We start from the raw sequence: 26,256 nt of genomic DNA, 5'->3' as shown, positions 1-26,256 counted from the left end.
GTCCTTGTCAGCATAGTGTTAAAAACGACAGGTTAAGAACATGTTCCCGGACTTAAGCCATTCTGCATTTAACAGACTGAGTCGGTTTGGATTACTAGTACAACTACCGTATTTGACATAATAAGCACCCCGCTCTTATAAGAGCCCACACTAATATATTGGCTAGTGAACAATCCCAATTAGCACCCCTTCTGATTGATCAATGTACACAAGACTTATTTATTCGTGTATAATACATGTGTTATATGCATCCTTAATTATGGGAAATTAAATTCTGGAAAAGTATATCCATTGTATGTAAACATTTCAGGCTGTCAGCATAAACCACGAAATTAACGATCTTTCAACTCTGTTGTTTTTCACCAAAATTAAATTCTAATAAGAGACCCCTATTTCTAATTTTGAGAGCGCCATTGGCGCTTATTACGTCGAATCCGGTATCTCACCATTCTGTATGTGTTTGTAGATGCGCAGGAAGCTGAGCCCGAGGTCCTCATCCCGGAGGATTTCTACTACAACTTCCAGGAACAGGTTTCCAAGGCCAAGGTCACTCAAGACTCGGGTCTGCCGGAGGACTTGCTCTCTCTACAGTATCCTTGGAACTATTGCTGAAGCATGTTTTGTGGGTAGCTTGTGAGAGAAACTACGGAGGTTCCATCATAGAATAGACTGATTTCTGGCTGTAATGTATGTTGGTGTATCATCAGGTTTACTTTCCGTAGGGGGCACAGGTGGACCAGTCGTCAAAGGCGTGGTGATTCGCTGTGCAGAGTTGTGTCCCCTGGGCATGCCAGAAACCAATGATTGTGGGTTTGAATCACAGTTCGCCCCGATTATGTTTCTAGGTTTGTCAGGACCATACCCGTGCTCGTGGGTTTCACCGAAGTGGTAAACGTCTGAGACCTGCTTCACTTCGGGCTTTCCTCCCACATTAAGCTGACATGCTGTGATATCACTGGAGTACTGTTAAAAGCGGCGTTAAACCCAACTCACTCACTCACTCAATTACCTTCCGTACTGTGAAGATTTAGAACTCTCTGTGATCAGAGTTGCAACTAATAGTCTGTCACACCTTCCGTGAGGGTTAATTCTATGAAGGTCGTGTGAAATATAAAGTCTTATTTCTTCTGCCATTTAGCAATACATATCCCCATAATGTGTATTTTGTGCATAAAATAAACAAATTTAATGCAATTTCGCAGTAATCGACAGAAAAAGAGATGCATCATCACGTTTTGATTCAGTAAAATTTGAGACTGACAACTTTTAACAATGACTTGTAGGATTTTCAAGTAGCCAGACCTGATTTCTGGGGGAAATGTATTTCAAGTCTGCAAACCAGCTGTGATACATCCTTTTCTCCGATAAATAGAAGATAATTTATAGAGGATCTCACCCGTGTGACTTTAGATATCAAATATATCACAAGTTGATATAACTTTTAAATGTATTGAACTGTTATCGACAAGTATTTATATGGGATATCAATATAGATTCTGTTTATCATTCAAAATCCTTCTTCAAACTAATCAAGTTTGGATGAGAAAAAGTTACCCCGCTTCCGCCCAAGGGGAGGTAACTGTTCTAAATATTATGGCAAATCTGTTGTGACCCTTGACCCTCGTACAGACATTCCTTTGGCTACGACTGTCGTCGCCGTGCCAACCTGTTCATGCTGGACTCCAGGACGTTGATCTTCATTGCGGGGAACCTGGTCCAGCTGCTGGACATCAACACCAAGGAACAGCGCTACATCCGCAGCACCAGCGGGGGCGGCATCGGTGCACTCGCGGTAAGTTTGCTTGTTTGTTTGTTATATAACGCCCAACTCACCAATATTCCAGCTCTATGACGTGTGTCTGTATATACTTGAGTCTGGACCAGACAGTCCAGTGATGGACATCATGAACATCGATCCATGCAATTGGGATACGATGACATGCACCAACCAAGTCAGCAAACCTGACCACCTGATCCCGTTAGCCTCTTACAACAAGCATAGTCGCCTTTTATCGCAAACATGGGTTGCTGAAGACCTATTCTACCCCGGATCATCACGAATGCTCCAGTAGGTCCAGCGTAGGCTTGCATGTAGTGAGAATAGGTCCCCAGCATTCTTCCAGGTTTTGACATTGTATTGTGTGTATGGCTAACTGGGGGGGACACAGGTGGTCAAATCATCTACTGTGCTACAATTTCCTGTACAGAATTGCATCACCTGGGCACTCCAGAAACCCATGACAGTTGGTTTGTATCCTTAGTCTATGGCTGGTTCGCCCTAGTTATGTTTCAAGGTTTTTCAGCACCAGACCCATGGATAACACAAGTGCTAAATTTCTGAGCCTTGCATAACATTCTCCCACATTTAGCTGACACGCCTTGATATACCGTATTTGACGTAATAAGCGCCCAGGGCGCTCTCAAAATTAGAAATAGGGGCTCTTATTAGAATATTAATTTGGTGGAAAAAACAGAGTTGAATGATAAATTTCATGGTTTATGCTGACTGCCTGAACTGTTTATATATGTCAGATATATTTTTCCAGAATTTAATTGCCCATAATTGAGGATGCATATAAGACACGAGCGCGTATTATACACGAATAAATAAGTCTTGTGTACATTGATCAATTGGAAGGGGTGCTTATTGGGATTGTTCACTTGCCAATATAATAGCAAATATCGCCGTGGGCGCTTATTAGAGCAGGGTGCTGATTACTGACACTCATGATGTTAATAGATCAGGAAATATTTAAGTTATGACACAAAGGCCGCTGTTCTGGTTCTGGGACTATGGTGATTGTGTGTCATAGTTCTAAGATGGCTATGGATGCAGCTAATTCTGCACTTCTCTGCCTGGCTCAGTCTTTATTATTTTCAGGTTGCCATGATATAAACAATCTCATTAAAATCAGATCTTAGTTCTCGCTATTGCTAAACAAAGATCTGAGGACATCCCTTTACGGGTCACGTCAGAACGACCTTTCATCTAACCAATCAGAGCGTCGCTTACCAGATCATGAAAGTGACAGTCGGATGTGTTTTCTGATCATGCAACCACGAAATATTTAACACGGGGTATTCCGAACGACAGTTACAGGTTTTATGATTATATCTATGCAATCTAGGCCATCTATAAGCCATTCCAGAATGTTCTTCTTATCAGCTTTAAATTTTTTAATCGAGAATACGTCAAAACATGTTTCGAAGCGTAGTCGCCAGTTTGAAACTAGTGCCGTAAAGCTCGAGAAAGCTGCCTTCTGATTAGCTAATGTCAATTTCTTGTCAGTCATTTCATTGGTCGGTCAAAATTCGCGAAAGGTCGTTCTGACGTGACCCGTAATTGGATGTCCTCAGATCTTTGTTTAGCAGTAGCGAAAATTAAATCTGATTTTAATGAGATTGTGATATTGTAGATGGAATATCAGGGGTAGATTCAACAAGAATTTTGTATGCAGCAGTAGGGCTAGCTCCTAAGTTAATTTTCCAATCTAACTGGCCTACAACAAAATGGTGGAGGCTGCGTAGCCACCTATCAGGGCTCTGAAAATTCTAGAACTCATCACGCCTAAGACTTTTTTTTCCTGCACTCTGAGATTAAATCGTGGCTTCCATGTGCCTCATTTCATGGAGATTTATGAGCAAATAGAGAAGTTGTTGTACACAACAATACAAAATGGCGGCCGGTTGTCATTCTACGGAAATGATTCAATTAGAAAAATTAAGCATACACAGAAAAGGGGTGAAATTTTGACTCTACAGGTGGGACATCTACCTTATGTTTCAGAAAGCCCTTTGTAATTTTAACCTGCGATGGGCCAACAGGCTAACAGGCCAGCAGACAAATTGACCCTTAGAATATTGCATGGAGCATGTTTTTCATGTAGTGTACACCCAGAGCTCCAGATGAGCTTTTGGTGTTGTGGGTATTTTACCCATGCATTTTAAAATCATTGGGTATCAGTAATTCTATCTGGGTATTCAAATTTATGTTACCCACTAGTTTTTACACATGTGGGTATTTAAGTTAAATATTTAAAAACACTATTCATCTAGTCCCTGCAAACTGGTGTCATGTGGGTTTGAGAGCTTTATAGGACTCAAAAATACCACGATACACATCATGATGTAACTGTCATCGTGGAGTTTGGCAAGGTTGACGGAATGCCCGTTTATAATTTGAAAATAAGTTGCTGATTTGCTAATCGAATATGCAGGGTTACTTCACAATATTTTGATGATACGCACAAGTTTTAATTTTGTAGCGTATCTGTAATGTTCGTTGCTTATTTGATACGCTTGGATTTTATTTTACTGCGTATTTCTGCATTTCTATTTTACACAGATACGCAGCTTATCTGGAGCTGTGACACCATGTCTCTTTTCAATAGGATTGGTTCCATATTTATCATGTGAATATCCATCTTTCAACTTAAGAGCTTCTCTGGTCAGCTAGCATGGAGAGTAGAATGTGTCAGTGCCCCCAGGGTACTCTCCAGGTTAGAATAGCTATAGGTTCCCACTGCTCAGTGTTGTATTGGGCGATATAATGGATCTGGTGGTCAGACTTCGTAACTTGTCTGAGAGCAGGTAATCACTACCTGCGGCGTGGGAATTGCACATAATATCAATCACTGGTTTGCCTGGTCCAGACTCAATTATGTAGAGGCAGTTGAGATATTGCTAGAATATTGCTGACTGTGATGTAAAACAACATTCACTCTAACCGTTGTGTCTTCAGGTTCATCGCAGCAGGAAGTACTTTGCTGCAGCAGAGAAGGGCAATGTGCCCAACATCAACATCTTCGAGTTCCCGTCTCTGAAGCTATACCGGGTCCTGCGTGGAGGCACGGAGAAGTCCTATTCCTCCCTGGACTTCAGGTACAGTCTGGGGGGCGGTCGGGTAGCCTAGTGGTGAAAGTGTTCAGTCGTCACCCCGAAGACCCAGGTTCGATTCCCGACATGGGTACAATGTGTGAAGCCCATTTCTGGTGTCCCCCGCCGTGATATTGCTGGAATATTGCTAAAAGCGGCGTAAAACCATACTCAGTCACTCAGGTACAGTCTGGCTCTGCTGCTGTGTTTTACTGAGCTCCAGATAACTTTTTGAGCAATTGAGTTTTTACTCCAGGGTTTCTGTTTTAATTGGGTTATTACATTTTTCATTGGGTAACCAATATTTTGTCACTCATCTATTCATCACTCTATTGGGTTTTTCCCAAAAATAGTGAACATTTTAAGATTTAAAAAAAATGAAATAATGTTTTAGATGTATATAACTAAATATAAAGGCTTGACCCGGAAAGTAAATTAGCTCGTAATTGTGTTTCGGAATTTTTCGCTCCTTTGTATGCATGCCGAAAAAGCTTCATTTGGTATTTACGTGAGTTGTTTTTATACATTTGAGTTTTTCATTTAATGCATACGTTTCTGTACAAAAGTTAGTTGAAAGTAATTGGGTTTTGAATATTTTGGGGGGTATTTTATGCAAATACCTTGCTTATCTGTAGCTCTGCATCTGATTCAACCATGTAGTTATTGTGATACCGGCAACTGGAATAAAATCACACACGTCTTGTAGCTCTGATGGGGAGCTGTTGTTTGAGGTCTGTGTGTGTGATACTGTATCCTGTAGTCTGACATTGCTGTGATGGCATGCCTCCTCGTGTTGCAGCTCTGATGGGGAGCTGTTGTTTGAGGGCTGTGTGTGTGATACTGTATCCTGTAGTCTGACATTGCTGTGATGGCATGCCTCCTCGTGTTACAGCTCTGATGGGGAGCTGTTGTTTGAGGGCTGTGTGTGTGATACTGTAGCCTGTAGTCTGACATTGCTGTGATGGCATGCCTCCTCGTGTTACAGCTCTGATGGGGAGCTGTTGTTTGAGGGCTGTGTGTGTGATACTGTAGCCTGTAGTCTGACATTGCTGTGATGGCATGCCTCCACATGTTGTAGCTCTGATGGGGAGCTGTTGTTTGAGGGGTGTGTGTGTGATACTGTAGCCTGTAGTCTGACATTGCTGTGATGGCATGCCTCCACATGTTGCAGCTCTGATGGGGAGCTGTTGTTTGAGGGCTGTGTGTGTGTGATGCTGTAGCCTGTAGTCTGACATTGCTGTGATGGCATGCCTCCTCGTGTTGCAGCTGTGATGGGGAGCTGTTGTTTGAGGGCTGTGTGTGTGATACTGTAGCCTGTAGTCTGACATTGCTGTGATGGCATGCCTCCTCGTGTTGCAGCTGTGATGGGGAGCTGTTGTTTGAGGGCTGTGTGTGTGATGCTGTACCCTGTAGTCTGACATTGCTGTGATAGCATGCCTCCTCGTGTTACAGCTCTGATGAGGAGCTGTTGTTTGAGGGTTGTGTGTGTGATACTGTAGCCTGTAGTCTGTAGTCTGACATTGCTGTGATGGCATGCCTCCTCGTGTTGCAGCTCTGATGAGGAGCTGTTGTTTGAGGGCTGTGTGTGTGATACTGTAGCCTGTAGTCTGACATTGCTGTGATGGCATGCCTCCTCGTGTTGCAGCTCTGATGGGGAGCTGTTGTTTGAGGGCTGTGTGTGTGATGCTGTACCCTGTAGTCTGACATTGCTGTGATGGTATGCCTCCTCGTGTTGCAGCTCTGATTGGGAGCTGTTGTTTGAGGGCTGTGTGTGTGATACTGTACCCTGTAGTCTGACATTGCTGTGATGGCATGCCTCCTCGTGTTGCAGCTCTGATGGGGAGCTGCTGACTTCTGTTGGTGGAGACCCGGACTTCATGCTGACCGTGTGGAACTGGAAACAGGAGAAGACCATGCTGCGTTCCAAGGCGTTCTCCCAGGAGGTGTTCCGGGCGACGTTCTCCACGGAGCTGGAGGGACAGCTCACCACTGCTGGTACAGGACACATCAGGTGGGGAATCAGGGATAATCCTGGGCCCACTTGCACAGAACGATCTTAGCGCTAAGACTATCGTAAGCCTATGTTAAAGTATGGGAGTTACGATCATCTTAGCGCTAAGATCGCTTTGTGCAAGTGGGCCCTGGAAACTTTCACCTACAAGAGAAAAATCTCCCTGGTCCAAAAGCAATGAGATTTTTTGGCGTGTGATGGTGCGATGAGATTTTCAAAATTATGAGAGATATTTCATCCTCAAACAGTGGAAACTGTACACTTTTAGGTACGGTAGATGTTTATCTTCACGCAATATTTTTGTTTTTGTTTTTGTTGTGTAACCGTTAGATGTACGTGATTTTCAATCGCACTGAATGAATCTTGATGTGATGTGAATGACATCTATGTGAGAATACCGCGGAATCGCGGTCAAAGCCAATGCCTGGGGAATGTTTACCTGAGGCTTCCTTTGGGTTGGTTGTGGCAATTGTTGAAGGGAAAAAGAATAAAAGTTGGAAAAATGTGTTTGATCCGTTCAAGAATAATCTTTGGGGCCAAATTAAAAAAGCATTTGATGAAAAAAACGTGGATTGTTTCTTTGAAATAAAAGTCAAAGAGTTACTTACTTTCTCATTTATACTTTATAGTTTTTATCATCAAACTTTGAATTTGATTGCTGCTTCTAAATTTGTGAAATTTTGAGACAGTGATTGGTGAACAAGTAAAAATGAAGCTGTCTAACAGCCAGAAGGGTTAAAGATGATAAACAGAGGGTATGACTGACAGTGTTAATTAGGGTTGGATAACTCGGGTGTATTAGGTTGTTAGTGGACATTGCTGGGCTGGGCTCAAACAGATAACTGTTTTGTTCCCAGGTTCTGGAAAATGGCAGACACATTCACTGGTCTGAAGCTGCAGGGAGAGCTGGGGAGATTCGGTAAGACGGAGATCTCGGACATCGACGGCTACGTGGAGCTGCCTGATGGCAAGGTGTTGTCCGGCTCGGAGTGGGGCAACATGTTGCTGTGGGAGGGAGGACTCATCAAGGTGGAGATAGCTCGCAAGAACAAGAAGCCTTGTCATAACGGAGCCATTGAGCAGATCCTGCTGGATGAAGGAGAGCTAATGACCATAGGGGTGGACGGATTCATTCGGGTAGGTGTGATGCTGTCATCAGGGTGGATGGGTTGTCAGGGTAGGTGTGATGCTGTCATCAGGGTGGATGGTTATTAGGGTATGTGTGATGCTGTCATCAGGGTGGATGGGTTGTCATCATGGTGGATGGTTATTAGGGTAGGTGTGATGCTGTCATCAGGGTGGATGGGTTGTCATCAGGGTGGATGGTTATCAGGGTAGGTGTGATGCTGTCATCATGGTGGATGGGTTGTCATCATGGTGGATGGTTATTAGGGTAGGTGTGATGCTGTCATCATGGTGGATGGTTATCAGGGTAGGTGTGATTCTGTCATCATGGTGGATGGTTATCAGGGTAGGTGTGATGCTGTCATCAGGGTGGATGGGTTGTCATCATGGTGGATGGTTATCAGGGTAGGTGTGATGCTGTCATCATGGTGGATGGTTATCAGGGTAGGTGTGATGCTGTCATCAGGGTGGATGGGTTGTCATCATGGTGGATGGTTATTAGGGTAGGTGTGATGCTGTCATCAGGGTGGATGGGTTGTCATCATGGTGGATGGTTATCAGGGTAGGTGTGATGCTGTCATCAGGGTGGATGGTTATTAGGGTATGTGTGCTGCTGTCATCAGGGTGGATGGGTTGTCATCATTGTGGATGGTTATCAGGGTAGGTGTGATGCTGTCATCAGGGTGGATGGGTTGTCATCATGGTGGATGGTTATTAGGGTAGGTGTGATGCTGTCATCAGGGTGGATGGTTTGTCAGGGTAGGTGTCATGCTGTCATCAGGGTGGATGGTTTGTCAGTGTAGGCGTTATGCTGTCATCAGGGTGGATGGGTTGTCATCATGGTGGATGGTTATTTGGGGAGATGTGATGCTGTCATCAGGGTTGATGGTTATTAGGGTTGGTGTTATGCTGTCATCAGGGTGGACGGATTCATTCGGGTAGGTGTGATGCAGTCATCAGGGTGGATGGGTTGTCAGGGTAGGTGTCATGCTGTTATCAGGGTGGATGGTTTGTCAGGGTAGGTGTGATGCTGTCATCAGGGTGGATGGTTATTAGGGTAGGTGTGATGCTGTCATCAGGGTGGATGGTTATCAGGGTAGGTGTTATGCTGTCATCAGGGTTGATGGTTATCAGGGTAGGTGTTATGCTGTCATCAGGGTTGATGGTTATCAGGGTAGGTGTCATGCTGTCATCAGGGTGGATGGTTATTAGGGTAGATGTCATACTGTCATCAGGGTGGATGGTTTGTCAGGGTAGGTGTGATGCTGTCATCAGGGTGGATGGGTTGTCATCGGTTGATCTGTTGTCAGGCTACGTGTAATGCTGTCAAATTAAGTCTTGGAATAGAAAACAAGTAGTTTTAGTACATAGTTGAGGATGACTGCCATGGTATGCATGCAACAAAAGACGATGCATGGACTGCATGTTTGTTGCAGATGTGGGACTTTGAGTCTATAGACACTGCAGACTCCACGGACGACACCGCGCTGTTCGAGATGGAGCCCATGAATGAGCTACAAGTGAACCCTGATGCCCAGCTCCGTTCCATCGTCAAGTCTGTGGATGATGAGAATGAGCCCACCATCTGGTACTCACAGGTACGTTTAGTGATGAAGACATTTTAGACTTTGTCTTAAGATCAATAGGGGCATGGGTGGCACTTTTTCATCTAAAGCGCAGCATATCGCTGTGCAGGGTTGCATCCCTTGGGTGTTCCAAAAACTTATGATCGAGTGTTCAAATAACAGATTTGCCTTGACAATGTTTCTTGGTTGTTAGCAACATTGTTAGCACAAAACCGTGGTCTACGATTTCCCAAAAGTAGTAAACTCGATCACTCACTCACTCATTCACTCTCACTCACTCACTCACTCACTCACCAATCCGCCCGCCCGCACTCACTCACTCATCCACCCACCCGCCTGCCCTCACTCACTCACTCACTCACTCACTCACCCAACCACCCACCCACCCACCAACCCACTCACTCACTCACTCACTCACTCACTCACAAGTCCTAAGAAACCTGAGTTGTTTTTCCTAAAGCATAGAATGTTGGTTAGAGAGTGACAAGAGAAAGCGCATGACTAAATGTTTGTATTCCTGTAGGATGCTAATGGTGGGATCTGGCGGCTGGACCTGTCCTTCTCACACACCTCCCATGCCCCCGAGAAGCTTATGACCTACCATGCTGGCCCCATCACCGACTGTAGCGTCTCCCCCATCACACATCTCACGGCCACCATCGGCTTGGACAGTAAGTATAAAGTCATCTCCATCAAACACCTTCCCCAAGGATTACATCGCCTTCCTGAGTGTCAGTAAATTGAGTCAAAGAAGATCTGAATCAGAACTGTTCAAACATTGCTGCTATACATTCAAATGTATTATATATTTAACTGTGTGTGTGTTTCAGATACTGTGCGTGTGTTTGACTATGTCCAGCAGAAGCAAGTTTGTGAGGGGCGGTACACAGCAAGCGGCACCTGTCTCCTCTGGACCCCCCGGATAGTATGTACTACTCTACCAGTCATAGGGACACTCACATAGTCACTGAGTAGTCACATAGTCACTGATGTACCTGTAGTACTGTTGTGTTCCTCATCCTGATGTATCTGTAGTAATGCTGAGTTCCACATCCTGATGTATCTGTAGTACTGCTGAGTTCCACATCCTGATGTACCTGTAGTACTGCTGAGTTCCACATCCTGATGTATCTGTAGTACTGCTGAGTTCCATATCCTGATGTATCTGTAGTACTGCTGAGTTCCACATCCTGATGTATCTGTAGTACTGCTGAGTTCCACATCCTGATGTATCTGTTGTACTGCTGAGTTCCACATCCTGATGTACCTGTAGTACTGCTGAGTTCCACATCCTGATGTACCTGTAGTACTGCTGAGTTCCTCATCCTGATGTATCTGTTGTACTGCTGAGTTCCACATCCTGATGTACCTGTAGTACTGCTAAGTTTCACATCCTGATGTTTCTGTAGTACTGCTGAGTTCCTCATCCTGATGTATCTGTAGTACTGTTGAGTTCCTCATCCTGATGTACCTGTAGTACTGTTGTGTTCCTCATCCTGATGTATTTGTAGTACTGCTGAGTTCCACATCCTGACGTATCTGTAGTACTGCTGAGTTCCACATCCTGATGTTTCTGTAGTACTGCTGAGTTCCACATCCTGATATATCTGTAGTACTGCTGAGTTCCACATCCTGATGTACCTGTAGTACTGTTGTGTTCCTCATCCTGATGTATTTGTAGTACTGCTGAGTTCCACATCCTGACGTATCTGTAGTACTGCTGAGTTCCACATCCTGATGTTTCTGTAGTACTGCTGAGTTCCACATCCTGATATATCTGTAGTACTGCTGAGTTCCACATCCTGATGTACCTGTAGTACTGCTGTGTTCCACATCCTGATGTATTTGTAGTACTGCTGAGTTCCACATCCTGATGTACCTGTAGTACTGCTGTGTTCCACATCCTGATGTACCTGTAGTACTGCTGAGTTCCACATCTTGATATTTCCTTTGCTCTATTGAGCTCCACATCTTACTATGTTGTCTATTCCCAGGTGGACACGAAGGGAAGCACATTGGTGGCAGGCTTTGAGGACGGGGTGGTCCGAGTACTGACCGTCAACAAACTCCCCAAGCAGACCCGTCAACGGGCCAAGACAGAAGAGTGTGAGCTGGCCCTCAAACAAGTGTTCAAGCCCCACAAGACCAAGGTCACAGCCCTGGCCATTGACAACAGGGGCGAGATGCTGGCTTCTGGGGTAGGTGCTTATCAGGAAAAATAAGACCAACTTTGAAATATTCAGTGGAGGATTGTATTAGTTGTTGCAGATTTCAGGCTGAATAGTTTGATGAAGTGTCTATGATGACTAATGTTTTGTGTTGCCAGGGCGACGACAACACTGTGTTCTTTATGAACATTGGGAACAAGAAGTTGGAGCCGATCGGCTATGTCCCGGTCCCAGCGGCGGTGCGCAGCATGCAGTGGTCACCTGACAAATTTGTGAGTTAACCATCCTTCTCAAGAGCGGATCAAGGATTTTTGAAAGGGAGGGATTATTTTACTGCCTTGGTTTTCAAAAGGGGAGGGGGGGGGGGGGTTGGTTGGTTGGTTGGTTGGTTGGTTGGATCTGTGATAACAATATTAATGGCCTGACCAAAATAATGCTTTTATTTATTGGTAATTGTTTTATGAAATCTTGTGGATAAGTTCTCAGTTCCGGTGTAGGTATCAAGATGGTCAAGTTTGAAACACTTATTGAGTCATTGTGGGGTGTTTGATGGGCTGGGATGTTCTGTGTGCAGAAAAAGACCTCGCTGCTGGTGTTCTGTGAAGAGGGCAAGGTGGTGGAGATCCAGGCTCCGGAGCCCGGCAAGTTTGACACGTCTCGCTCCTACCACATCACTGGACTCCAGACGAAGACATTCACCTTCCGCAGCATCAAGTCCAGGCTTCGGGTTAGAACACAGCTATGATATTGAAATTATGTTGATTATTTGATTATTTTGATATTTCGTTTATTTTGATATTTATATTTAATTATTTCTGGGATATTTTACTGTCCTTTGTTGGCAGTTTTTTATGTAAGTCCCAATGTATTTATTATGTTTATCCCCTGATAGTCACGATATGTCTGAAATATTGCCGATGTGACTTACAATTTTAACTCACTCATGCACTGTATTTAATTGTTTTTTATATTTAATTTTTTTTTTATATTAAATTACTTTTGTATATTAATATATGTTGGATGTTTCTTTTATTCTTATGTTGATACTTAAAGGGACAGGACGTCGACCGTTCTGAAGGTTTGTTTGTAAACACTAGCCGATGACCCAGAGTTGACTCTGCTCTGCTTGCCTTATTCAGCTTCTGCTCCAGTGACCACACCGGTGTAGGCTTTTCATGTGACCAGACTTTCTTGTTTGTAAACAATAGCCGATGACCCAGAGTTGACCCTGCTCTGCTCGCCTAATTCAGCTTCTGCTCCAGTGACCAGACCGGTGTAGGCTTATCATGTGACCAGACTTTCTTGTTTGTAAACAGTAGTCGATGACCCAGAGTTTACTCTGCTCTGCTCGCCTTATTCAGCTTCTGCTCCAGTGACCAGACCGGTGTAGGCGTATCATGTGACCAGACTTTCTTGTTTGTAAACAGTAGCTGATGACCCAGAGTTTACTCTGCTCTGCTTGCCTTATTCAGCTTCTGCTCCAGTGACCAGACCGGTGTAGGCTTTTCATGTGACCAGACTTTCTTGTTTGTAAACAGTAGCCGATGACCCAGAGTTGACTCTGCTCTGCTCGCCTTGATCAGCTTCTGCTCCAGTGACCAGACCGGTGTAGGCTTATCATGTGACCAGACTTTCTTGTTTGTAAACGAACACACATGTTCTGAAATAAGGACAGACTGGGCTAATGCAAGCCTTTCAGTGCGCCTTACGTATTGCTTTGCATAATCATATAGATATACCATTACAACTGCGACAGTGAGGTGCATGACAATATACCTTTACACAAGTGACCATTTCGATAGCTCTTCGTAGGGCTTCGATGACCGGACGTGGAGGATAGATACGCAAATGGGAATAGTTTTCCCCATTTCAGGATAAGTTGGTTTGTTGTTTTAATCCGCACATAGCAATATTCCAGCTATATGATGGCGGTCTGTAAATAATCGAGTCTGGACCAGACAATCCAGTGATTGACATCATGAACATCGATCTATGCTATGATCGATGACATGCTTCAAGCAAGTCAGCGAGCCTGACCACCCGATCCTGTTAGTCGCCTCTTACAACAAGCATAGTTGCCTTTTATGGCAAGCATTGGTTGCTGAGGACCTATTCTACTCTGGATCTTCATGGGTCTTATAGGATAAGGACTCAATGAAAGGTGAACATTTAATGAAGCATGTTTAATAAGATGTGTAGACTCAGTCAAAATGAAACAGATGAAAATTACATGAACAGACTGATAAAGATGTGACGATGTGACAGAGGTAATCGGCTGGCTGCAAGGAACTGGGGTCATTTTGATGATTGTTGGATATAGTTGGGATATCAATTGTTTGATGACATTGCATCTGAGACAACATGACTGTCTTCAGCTGTGTAACCCTGTGTTATAACTGAAATACTCTCCAAAGTGGTATTTAGCCTAACTCATTCCTCCTTGTAGCATGACGAGGAGATGGAAAGGAAACGTATTGAGGAAGAGGCTCGCAAGAAGAAGGAGGAAGAAGACCGGAGGAAGAGGATAGAGCGAGGTCTGGAGACAGAGTCTGAACATGGGGATGATGAAGGTAGGTGTTTGGAGCCACTCACTATTGATGGCAAGGGATGGGGGCCACTCACTGTTGTTGGCAGGGGATGGGGGCCACTCACTGTTGTTGGCAGGGGATGGAGCACTGACTGTTGTTGGCAGTGGATGGGGGCACTCACTGTTGATGGGAAGGGGATGGGGGCACTGACTGTTGTTGGCAGTGGATGGGGGCACTCACTGTTGATGGCAGTGGATTGGGGCACTTGCTATTGATGATAAGGGGATGGTGGCACTCACTGTTGATGGTAGGGGATGGGGGCACTGACTGTTGTTGGCAGTGGATGGGGGCACTCAGTGTTGATGGCAGTGGATGGGGGTACTCGCTATTGATGGTAAGGGGATGGGGGCACTGACTGTTGTTGGCAGTGGATGGGGGCACTGACTGTTGATGGCAGTGGATGGGGGCACTTGCTATTGATGATAAGGGGATGGGGGCACTCACTGTTGTTGGCAGTGGATGGGGGCACTCACTGTTGATGGCAGTGGATGGGGGTACTCGCTATTGATGGTAAGGGGATGGGGGCACTCACTGTTGTTGGCAGTGGATGGGGGCACTGACTGTTGATGGCAGTGGATGGGGGCACTTGCTATTGATGGTAAGGGGATGGGGGCACTCACTGTTGTTGGCAGGGGATGGGGGCACTCACTGTTGTTGGCAGTGGATGGGGGCACTCACTGTTGTTGGCAGCGGATGGGGGCACTCACTGTTGATGGCAGTGGATGGGGGCACTCGCTATTGATGGTAAGGGGATGGGGGCACTCACTGTTGATGGTAAGGGGATGGTGGCACTCACTGTTGTTGGCAGTGGATGGGGGCACTCACTGTTGTTGGTAAGGGGATGGGGGCACTCACTGTTGTTGGCAGTGGATGGGGGCACTCACTGTTGTTGGCAGTGGATGGAGGCACTCACTGTTGTTGGCAGTGGATGGGGGCACTCACTGTTGATGGCAGTGGATGGGGGCACTCACTGTTGATGGCAGTGGATGGGGCCTTAACTGTTGTTGGCAGGGGATGGTGGCACTCACTGTTGATGGTAAGGGGATGGGGGCACTCACTGTTGATGGTAAGGGGATGGGGGCACTCACTGTTGATGGCAGTGGATTGGGGCACTTGCTATTGATGATAAGGGGATGGGGGCACTCACTGTTGTTGGCAGTGGATGGGGGCACTCACTGTTGATGGCAGTGGATGGGGGTACTCGCTATTGATGGTAAGGGGATGGGGGCACTGACTGTTGTTGGCAGTGGATGGGGGCACTGACTGTTGATGGCAGTGGATGGGGGCACTTGCTATTGATGATAAGGGGATGGGGGCACTCACTGTTGTTGGCAGTGGATGGGGGCACTCACTGTTGATGGCAGTGGATGGGGGCACTCAGTGTTGTTGGCAGTGGATGGGGGCACTCAGTGTTGATGGCAGTGGATGGGGGTACTCGCTATTGATGGTAAGGGGATGGGGGCACTCACTGTTGTTGGCAGAGGATGGGGGCACTCACTGTTGATGGCAGTGGATGGGGGCACTCACTGTTGTTGGCAGTGGATGGGGGCACTCACTGTTGATGGCAGTGGATGGGGGTACTCGCTATTGATGGTAAGGGGATGGTGGCACTCACTGTTGTTGGCAGTGGATGGGGGCACTCACTGTTGATGGCAGTGGATGGGGGCACTCACTGTTGTTGGCAGTGGATGGGGGCACTCACTGTTGATGGCAGTGGAAGGGGGCACTCGCTATTGATGGTAAGGGGATGGGGGCACTCACTGTTGTTGGCAGTGGATGGGGGCACTCACTGTTGATGGCAGGGGATGGGGGCACTCACTATTGATAGTAAGGGGATGGGGCACTCACTGTTGATGGCAGTGGATGGGGCACTCACTATTGATGGTAAGGGGATGGGGGCAATCACCGTTGATGGCAGGGGATGGGGGCACTCACTATTGATAGTAAGGGGATGGGGGCACTCACTATTGATAGTAAGGGGATGGGGCACTCACTATTGTTGGCAGGGGATGGGGGCACTCACTATTGATGGCAACATCATTAGTTGTCAGTCTTGCCCATCGTGTACAATAAAAAAATTCAGTACGTAGAAATATGTATAAAGTTGGTCAAAATAGGATGGAGGTAATTTTTTGTCTCGTTGACATACAAAGCAGTGGTTGTTTTCATTGAATTTGCTTTAGTTAATATTACTGACCACATTTTTGTTGGATCGCTTTAAGATAAATGTGTTCATGATTCCTTTTTTATCCTAAGGGATAATAAAATATTAACAACATTAATAGAACGGGACTATATGGGCATATGGTAGCAGGGTTCACTCTAGGAATTTTCAGACATGGGCCCTTTATGTGAAAATTCTAAAGATTCCAGGGGAAAGCACAATGTTAAAATGCCCCATTGTATTTGAAAATGTGGGCCTTTTTTCAAATATAGGGACTGAAAGCACAAGGCCCCTCCCTAGCATTATCCCTGTGGTAGGAACAGATTCAGCTTTTGTTTGATCCCTCGTGTGTATATGAGATGGTGTTGGGTGTCTATAAGTATGAATAATGATCATGTGTGTGAGATGGTGTTGGGTGTCTATGTGTGTGAATAATGATCATGTGTGACTTGATCTGCACAGAGGAAGAAAAGAAGCCTCAAGAGGAGGATTGGCACCCCTACATCCCGGAGGTCCCCAGCCCAATAATGCAGGGCTTCTACTCCCAGGAGGGCTGCTTCTGGCTGTCTATGGTAGGTCCTGTCTATACACACTTTACCCTGTAGCCCGGAGGTCCCCACCCCCATAATGCAGGGCTTCTACTCCCAGGAGGGCTGCTTCTGGCTGTCTATAGTAGGTCCTGTCTATACACTTTACCCTATATCCCGGAGGTCCCCAGCCCCATAATGCAGGGCTTCTATTCCCAGGAGGGCTGCTTCTGGCTGTCTATAGTAGGTCCTGTCTATACACTTTACCCTATATCCCGGAGGTCCCCAGCCCCATAATGCAGGGCTTCTATTCCCAGGAGGGCTGCTTCTGGCTGTCTATAGTAGGTCCTGTCTATACACTTTACCCTATATCCCGGAGGTCCCCAGCCCCATAATGCAGGGCTTCTATTCCCAGGAGGGCTGCTTCTGGCTGTCTATAGTAGGTCCTGTCTATACACTTTACCCTATATCCCGGAGGTCCCCATCCCTATAATGCAGGGCTTCTATTCCCAGGAGGGCTGCTTCTGGCTGTCTATGGTAGGTCCTGTCTATACACTTTACCCTACATCCCGGAGTCCCCATCCCTATAATGCAGGGCTTCTATTCCCAGGAGGGCTGCTTCTGGCTGTCTATGGTAGGTCCTGTCTATACACTTTACCCTACATCCCAGAGTCCCCATCCCCATAATGCAGTGCTTCTATTCCCAGGAGGGCTGCTTCTGGCTGTCTATGGTAGGTCTTGGCTATACACTTTACCCTATATCCCGGAGTCCCCAGCCTCATATACACACTTCACAATACACCCCGGGATTCCCCAGGAGGACTGCTTCTTGTTGTCTATAGTAGGTCCTGTCTCTACACATTTAACCCTACATCCCGGAATCCCCAGCCTACAAATCTCCATACCTTGGTCAATGTCAGGAATTGAGTTTGATCCTATTTCTCTTTTTCAGGGTGGCTTTGATGCAGGCTACCTGTATGAGTGTAAGTTCCTCACTGAAGACGAGAAGTCTGCGATGGCCGAGCAGTTGGTTGATGAACCAATACGAACAGTCCCAGTCCTGGAGTCTGATGATGTTCCTGTGTCTGTCATCCAGTTCAGGTAGGTGCCTGGCTTCATCCTTCTGATACTGCCTCCGTGGTCTAGTGGTAGAGCGTTTGCCCAGAGAGCGGAAGGTCTGGGGTTCGATCCCCGGACGCGTCATACCAAAAGACGGTAAAAGATGGTACTTGTTGTTACCCTGTCTGACGCTCGGCATTAAGGGGCTAAAACAAGGACTGGTCGGCTCGGAGTCAGTATACTATGTCTGAGTGGGGTATTCATGTTAAACTGCGGCATGGTATCGCAGTGAGCTAGCACTATAAATCGGCATCAGTCTGGACTAGTACAAGCAGCCACACAAACACACACACGTACATGAATGTCACTATATAAGTGCAATAATCTTAGACGCGACGTTAAACCCAATTTCACATCATATCACATGATCCTTCTGATATCCGTCAACAACACTGACATTCATTTATAGTGGTAGTTATCATGCTAATACCTTTTCTGTATGCTTCGAATTTTGAACATTTATATCACAAAGGTAAACTGTTCCCTTGATTTTGTATATTTAGATATTTGTAAATCAGTATAATTTCACGGGAAACTTTAACTTGATTAATTGCCACTTCAGTATGTAATGATATGATATACAAACTATTTTAAACACTTTTTCGTAGAATCTAGAATTGGACGACCATGACGTCGTTCTATTCTTGTTGCAGTTGATTCTGAGCCAGGAATTCATTGGCCATTTTAAATCTGCATGTTAGGTACAACTGAATTAATTAAATGTCATTATGCAAAATTGTTGCGAAACCGTAACATGGTGTAAGTCAGAGAAATCACTTGAAAGTGTTTACTCTTTGGCTCATTGATTCTACTTCCGATTTCTTCTTAACGTAATTTGTGTGTTCTTTACACCAGCTATGCTGAGAGATATGATTATGTCCCATAGAGATATACAGAAGTTTGACATGGAAGGAAATTTGCTGTGTGACTTTTAGCTTTAGTTTTTTATGTGCACTGTTAGAAAATGATTTATTTGGTAAAGCCAACATTCTTCTTCTTCTTTGTCCTCTCTTTCATCTTCTTCCTTTCTCGTTTTCTTCTTCTTTTCTTCCTTTGTTCTTTCTTCCCCTCTTACTTTTTCTCCTCTTCTTCCTTTTCTTCATCTTCCTCCTCTTCCTTTCTTCATCTTCCTTCGCTTCCCTTTTTTTCTTTCTCCTCTTCCTTTCTTCATCTTCCTTCACTTCCTTTTTTTTTCTTTCTCCTCTCTTTTCTTCATCTTCCCTCACTTCCCTTTTCTTTCTTTCTCCTCTTCCTTCCTTTTCTTCCCCTTTCCTCTTTCTTCATCCTCATTCTACACTTCCGCTCTTCCATTCTCCTCCCCTTCTTTCTCTCCCTCCTCTTCCTTTCTTCATCTTCCCCTAGTTCCTTTCCCTTCTTCCTTCTTCCTATTTTTCCCCTTTCTTCTTTCTTCCTCCTCTAGGCCCGTGAAGATCCGGGGTAGAATAGGTCTTCAGCAACCCATGCTTGTCGTAAAAGGCGACTATGCTTGTCCTAAGACTAAGAGGCAACTAGCAGGATCAGGTGGTCAGACTCGCTGACTTGGTTGATGCATGTCATCGATCCCAATTGCATGGATGGATGCTCATGATGTTAATCACTAGATTGTCTCCTCCAGACTCGATTATATACAGACTGCCGTCATATAGCTGGAATGTTGCTGAGTGTGGTGTTAAACAACAAACATACGAAACAAACCGCTTCCTACACTTTTGCACTTCCCTTCGCCTCCACTTCTCTCTCTCCCTCCCCTTCCTTTCTTTCTCTACCTCCAGTTCCTTTCTCCTCTTCCTTATTCCATTTCTTCCCCTTTCTTCATCCGATTCCCCTTTTTCATTCTCCTCCCCTTCTTTTCTCTTTCTTCTCTTCCTTCTCGCCTTTCGCTTTCTCCTCCTCTTCTTCCTTTCTTCTACAACTTCCTTCTCTTCTTCCTCTTCCTTTCTTCTTCCTCCTCTTTTTCTGCTCTTGTTTCTTTCCCCTTTTCTTCTTCTTCATCATCTTCTCTTCTTCCTATTTTTATTATTTAGTTTCAGTTGGGAAAAGATTTATATGATCCCAGTTACTTTTGTGTTTGTTTACAGTTTAATTCTTGTTAATCCGACATTCTTAATCCGACAATCGGCTTTATTCGACACTAATGATGGGAACCGATTAAATCAGTGGTATTTAGACCCCTTAATCCGACAGTCTTGCACTCCGACTCCGACACACCCAATTTGCTGTGAATTACCGAAATCACTCATCAATCAGTCTCGTTAATCAAACACTGATCAGTGTACTCCGTGGTCATCTGCCCGCGAGTACACAGCCCGTGTTTGGATGCGAGATGAGTCGGCTGCATATTACAACGGCTGCAGAGATGAACTTGCTAAACAAGAATCAATTATTGCTTTAAAGAAAGAAAACAGGATTAATCACATGCTCAGATTACCTCAATCTCGTCAAAATCAGATACAAGTTCTCGCTATCGCCAAGGACACTCCAGTACAGGTCACCTCAGAACAACCCTTCGCAAAATATGACTGACCAATGAAACGACTAACAGGAAGCCACTAAGAAAGCAGCTTTCTTTAGCTTTGTGGTACCAGTTTCAAACCGGCGACTTCCACTCCTGACTATGCTTTTTAAAGTATTTTGAATAAGTCATACAGTCCGTAACATTTGTTTTGGGTCAAGCTTGAGAGGTTGCATGATTAGAAAACATATTCCGCAAACAATGTAACATAACAAGATGAATAAAATTTTATTTTTCATTTTTTTATTACATGTTTGTATTGTTATCAATCGTGCAGTCCAATTTTTTATCACAAATGTTGTTGCAACTTATTTTCTTTTATCCGACATATTGCTTATCCGACATTATCATATGCAACCAACCATGTCAGATTAATGGGACTTGACTGTAAATGTATAACTATTAAGGTTCTGTTTGGCTGGTTTTTATTCCGAAGTGACATTGTTTATCACCCATAATACTTACAGGCCCGTGAAGATCCCGGGTAGGATAGGTCTTCAGTAACCCAAGCTTGCCATAAAAGGCGACTATGCCTGTCGTAAGAGGCGACTAATGGGATCGGGTAGTAAGGCTCGCTGACTTGGTTTGATGCATGTCATCGATCCCAATTGCATTGATCGATGCTCATGTTGTCAATCACTGGATTGTCTGGTCCAGACTCGATTATTTACAGACCGCCATCATATAGCTGGTATATTGCTGAGTGCGGCGTTAAACAACAAACAAACAAACAAACTTACTTGTCTGGTCCAGACTCGATTATTTACAGACCGCCATCATATAGCTGGAATATTGCTGAGTGCGGCGTTAAACAACAAATAAACAAACAAACAAACAAACTTACACTCTCTGACTTATTCAATGAGTTTTTTGTTATTCAGCAACTCTGGCCAGCAAGCCGTGTTTGGTATGGAGAATGGAATGATCCGTGTTCAGCAGTTGGAAAATAAGTTTGACATCTCCGACCTAGGTCCGCACTGGGCACTGAGTATTCACGACAACACCTATGGTCATGTGACAGCTCTCAAGGTCAGCCACGACGGGACAACACTGTTATCGGTCGGCGCTGACGGAAACTTCTTCCAGTTTGCCTTCATGGACGATGAGAAGCTTGTAAAAAAGATTGCCGAGAACAAGGCCAAGATCCCCTCCGCCAGAGTGAGTAGCTGACTTCTCACACTCTTACTTCTACTGTCACGTACTGGAACTCATCTTCCATTATCCAGGGTGTTTTACCTCTGTTCAATTTTAAATACCCTGGATCATTTACAATAGCATGATGTCTCCACCTCCATTGTGACTGTCTCTAAGTAGAGAATTTCTCTCTCATGATAGTTATTTGATTGAAGAGATGCATTTAGCGTGATGCTCTTTGAATCGGGCTCCGAATGAAATAATCTGTCTCCCAGATTCTGGAGATTAAATTGAAAAAGGAGCCAAACTCAAGTCTAGAATGATTTGGCAAGTCTAGATTGCCTCAGCTCCCCTTAAATTAAGGATTGTTCTGGGCTCCATTTCATTTGATTTTGTTTATCTTTAAAAAAGATAACTTTATTTCAGGGACTACATATCAGTCTAAGTATGAAGCTATGGCAGCATATAGGTCCAGGGTAATTAATAACAGGAAGTACACTGGATAACTGGTTATAACAGGGCCTGGGGCATACAAAAACAGGCCGGGTAAAATACTTTGAAAATTACAATGTATCTGTCAAGTCATAATATCTGGAAAACTGTTATGAGTTGATATGAGTGTTATTTGAAGTGTTCATATTGTTGAGAATTAAATTTTTCGTTCCATGGGGGTTAATCTAGACGTTCCCTGATGCAGATATTTGACCCTAAGCCAGAAAATGTTTTGTTTGATGGGCATTTCTTAGAAGTTGACTGATGACAAAGTAGACACAATTTATGCATAACAACTTCTTTATTTTACTTTAATGGCGATGTTTCAGTATTGATCCTTATATATAATATGTATAAATGTAATATTGATCACTTGACAACAGTATAAGGATCTATACCGAAATGTTGCCATTACAGTAAAATGAAGATGTCCATAAAATGTAAAGATATCCCAACTCACAGGTTAGCATTATTTATTCATGTTACAGCTTGCAAATGTGACTCACGGTTGATAACAGTACCAACAGATAACAGTAAAAGGTTTTGACACTTAAAAAATTAATTTGATAAATCGGTATAATTTATTAATAATCGGTAAAATGGTCTTATCAGGATATTTGTCATCAGGTTCAATATTGTTAAAAAGATGTCTTTTCTTTATAAAACAATTTTGCTGGGAATCTCAAGTTTTAACCATTTGTATTATTTAACTACATATTTACAACTTAGATTATATTTCTACTGGTCTGTGTTTTCAGAAACAAGAAGAGAGAGACCGGACTATTGACGACATAGATGACCCCAACGCCTACAGGTGAGACAGTGGATATGTCACTGATACAGTTGGGGAGGGGGGGCACGGGGAGCACGGGGGGCATGGGTGGCCCAGTCGTCTAAGGTGCTGCGATTCGCTGTGCAGAGTTGCGTCCCTTGGGCACGCCAGAAACCTATGATTGCGGGTTCGAATCCCCGTTCGCCCCGATTATGTTTCTAGGTTTGTCAGCACCATACCTGTGCTCGTGGGTTTCACCGAAGTGGTAAACGATTGAGACCTGCATCACTTCGGGCTTTCCTCCCACATTAAGCTGACACGCCGTGATATAACTGGAATAATATTTAAAGCGGCGTTAAACCCAACTCACTCACTCACTCACTGACACAGTAGACACTAGGCTGGGGGTTCTGAGGGTTACACAGTTCATGGGGAGTTGGGGAGTTACAGACTCTTGGTAGTGTTGGTGGCTATTGGAGAGTGAGTTGAATGTGGTTTGCCTATTATATTCATGTACAGTATGCCTGTTGTATTCCCTGTACAGTATGCCTGTTGTATTCCCTGTACAGTATGTCTGTTGTATTCCCTGTACAGTATGTCTGTTGTATTCTCTGTACAGTATGCCTGTTGCATTCCCTGTACAGTATGCCTGTTGTATTCCCTGTACAGTATGTCTGTTGTATTCCCTGTACAGTATGTCTGTTGTATTCCCTGTACAGTATGTCTGTTGTATTCCCTGTACAGTATGTCTGTTGTATTCCCTGTACTGTATGCCTGTTGTATTCCCTGTACAGTATGCCTGTTGTATTCCCTGTACTGTATGTCTGTTGTATTCCCTGTACTGTATGTCTGTTGTATTCCCTGTACTGTATGCCTGTTATATTCCCTGTACAGTATGTCTGTTGTATTCCCTGAACTGTATGTCTGTTGTATTCCCTGTACTGTATGTCTGTTGTATTCCCTGTACAGTATGCCTGTTGTATCCCTGTACAGTATGCCTGTTATATTCCTGTACAGTATGCCTGTTATATTCCTGTACAGTATGCCTGTTATATTCCTGGACAGTATGTCTGTTGTATTCCCTGTACTGTATGCCTGTTGTATTCCCTGTACAGTATGCCTGTTATATTCCTGTACAGTATGCCTGTTATATTCCTGTACAGTATGCCTGTTGTATCCCTGTACAGTATGCCTGTCATATTCCTGTACAGTATGTCTGTTGTATTCCCTGTACTGTATGTCTGTTGTATTCCTGTACAGTATGCCTGTTATATTCCTGTACAGTATGCCTGTTGTATCCCTGTACAGTATGCCTGTTATATTCCTGTACAGTATGCCTGTTGTATCCCTGTACAGTATGCCTGTTGTATTCCCTGTACAGTATGCCTGTTGTATTCCCTGTACAGAATTCCAGTCGTATTGACTGAACAGTTTGCCTTTTGTCATCCCCATACAGTATCGAGGATGCGAAGCAGAAATCGGAGTATGACAAGATGATGAAAGAGGCTGAGGAGAAGAAGAGAGATGTGCGACGAAACATCTCTAAACTGCGGCGCCAATTCCGTGGGGTGCTGGAGAAGAATGAGTCCCTCCCAAAACACATTCAGCTGGGGAAAGGGGTGAGTAGTGACAGCTCCTGTCTGTTCCTGTAAAAATGTTGAGATATTAACAACTTTAGGAAATGTTACAACCTTAATTTATCCCCCGCCCCAACGAAGTTGGTGGGGGATACTAAAAGGGGCTCCGTCCGTCCGTGCGTCCGTGTGGGCGTGTGTGTGTGCATGTGTGTGTGTGTCCGTGCGTCGTGAAATCGTTTCCAGAGCATTAATCAGAACCTATTCAATACTTTTTAACAAAACTTTGCATGTTTACCACACACATACTGAACTGGTGCCTTTTGCTATTTAGGAATTTTAGAAATTGATATTTTTTACGTTTCCATGGCAACAAGTTGGACTTCGGTTCTATAAGGGTGGTGTTCGTTTCCGGAGCATAACTCAGAAACCGTTTAATACTTTCTCACAAAACTTTGCATGTTTACCAGACACATACTGAACTTGTGCAAGTTTTAGAAATGTTTATTTTAGAATTTCCTTTGCAGCTATTTTAACATGGGCTAAGAGAAATGTTGTCAGTTACCTGGTTTGGGACCATAACGTGTTAAAATGGGCGGGGGATATAGATGACTTCGTCGACTATAATTGTTATTATATTCCCAAAATGGAAATCTTGGTCACCTAATCATGATCTGTTCACACACATAAAATAAAATAACATTATACTCTTGCAATGAATATTCCATTCCAAACAATACATCTCACCTATCTAAATTGTCTAGCTTGATTTTTTTTGCTTGATAACGGTGTTAGAATCTACACCGAAACGTCGCCCAATTGTAATAAAGAAGTTGCTCATCCATAACAATTTTGTCTTAGTTATCTACAGACTGCCATCATATTGCTGGACTATTGATGAGTGCGACGTTAAAAAACAAACCACCACTGACGGTATTATTGGAGAGTAGCAGAGAATTTTTAGTGTTGAGTAAGATAGGTACTAAGAGATTGTGTGTTTATGAATGTTGTATTCCCTCCCAGGAGTTTGAGATGGATCGGGAGATTAAGTCTGAGCTCGAGAAGCACACCAATGAGAAGATCGAGGTGGTTCGTCGGGAGCTAGCATGGGAGTCAGAGAAGCACCGGATAGCACTGGAGAAACTCCGCAAGAGGTGGCCATTCTGTCTTTGTTTGCTCTCAAACACGCATTCTACCATGAATTTGGAAAATACTTGATTTGATTTGTCAATCAGAGGTTTCAAATCAAAATAACCATTTGTCAATCAGAGGTTTCAAATCAAAACAACCATTTGTCAATCAGAGGTTTCAAATCAAAATAACCACTTCTGATTGAAACAGCGGATTTGATTACTACTCTCACCGTGGAAGATAATGTTTATAGAATAGTACCACTTTCTCATTCATTGTCAGTAGGCATTTTGAAAAAATCACATGTAAAATTACAGGTTCAGAATGCAGTGTTGCTACAATATTCAGTTGGCGATAAATTTTATGCATAAAACACGATAGATATTGTCTAAAAGAGTGTATTTTATATTTCTTTCCTGTAACTAAATAATCAGACATGAAACTCCCAAGGCTCTCCAACGCTCCCCCCTCAAATTGT

General features: G+C 44.1%; 1 protein-coding gene across 1 annotated transcript in view; it reads left to right on the top strand.

The window, feature by feature from the left end:
• LOC139458445 (cilia- and flagella-associated protein 44-like) overlaps positions 1-26,256 on the top strand; it is a 65,243-nt gene that overhangs the window by 17,843 nt on the left and 21,144 nt on the right. The window contains exons 5-22 of the mRNA XM_071239880.1: positions 467-590; positions 1,630-1,792; positions 4,742-4,881; positions 6,707-6,886; positions 7,744-8,023; positions 9,448-9,609; positions 10,121-10,268; positions 10,428-10,522; positions 11,592-11,795; positions 11,924-12,037; positions 12,340-12,492; positions 14,212-14,335; positions 16,980-17,089; positions 17,997-18,145; positions 21,557-21,833; positions 23,060-23,115; positions 24,530-24,692; positions 25,671-25,801. Of these exons, the coding sequence (XP_071095981.1) occupies positions 467-590; positions 1,630-1,792; positions 4,742-4,881; positions 6,707-6,886; positions 7,744-8,023; positions 9,448-9,609; positions 10,121-10,268; positions 10,428-10,522; positions 11,592-11,795; positions 11,924-12,037; positions 12,340-12,492; positions 14,212-14,335; positions 16,980-17,089; positions 17,997-18,145; positions 21,557-21,833; positions 23,060-23,115; positions 24,530-24,692; positions 25,671-25,801 (2,773 nt within the window). The remainder of the gene's footprint in view (positions 1-466; positions 591-1,629; positions 1,793-4,741; positions 4,882-6,706; positions 6,887-7,743; positions 8,024-9,447; positions 9,610-10,120; positions 10,269-10,427; positions 10,523-11,591; positions 11,796-11,923; positions 12,038-12,339; positions 12,493-14,211; positions 14,336-16,979; positions 17,090-17,996; positions 18,146-21,556; positions 21,834-23,059; positions 23,116-24,529; positions 24,693-25,670; positions 25,802-26,256) is intronic.

This window comes from Haliotis cracherodii, unplaced genomic scaffold (genome assembly GCF_022045235.1).
Source record: "Haliotis cracherodii isolate W230 unplaced genomic scaffold, xgHalCrac1.p SCAF_12, whole genome shotgun sequence".
In the NCBI taxonomy this organism is placed as follows: domain Eukaryota; kingdom Metazoa; phylum Mollusca; class Gastropoda; order Lepetellida; family Haliotidae; genus Haliotis; species Haliotis cracherodii.
The sequence above is the reverse complement of the archived record's forward strand: the minus strand, read 5'-3'. Positions and strand labels throughout refer to the sequence as shown.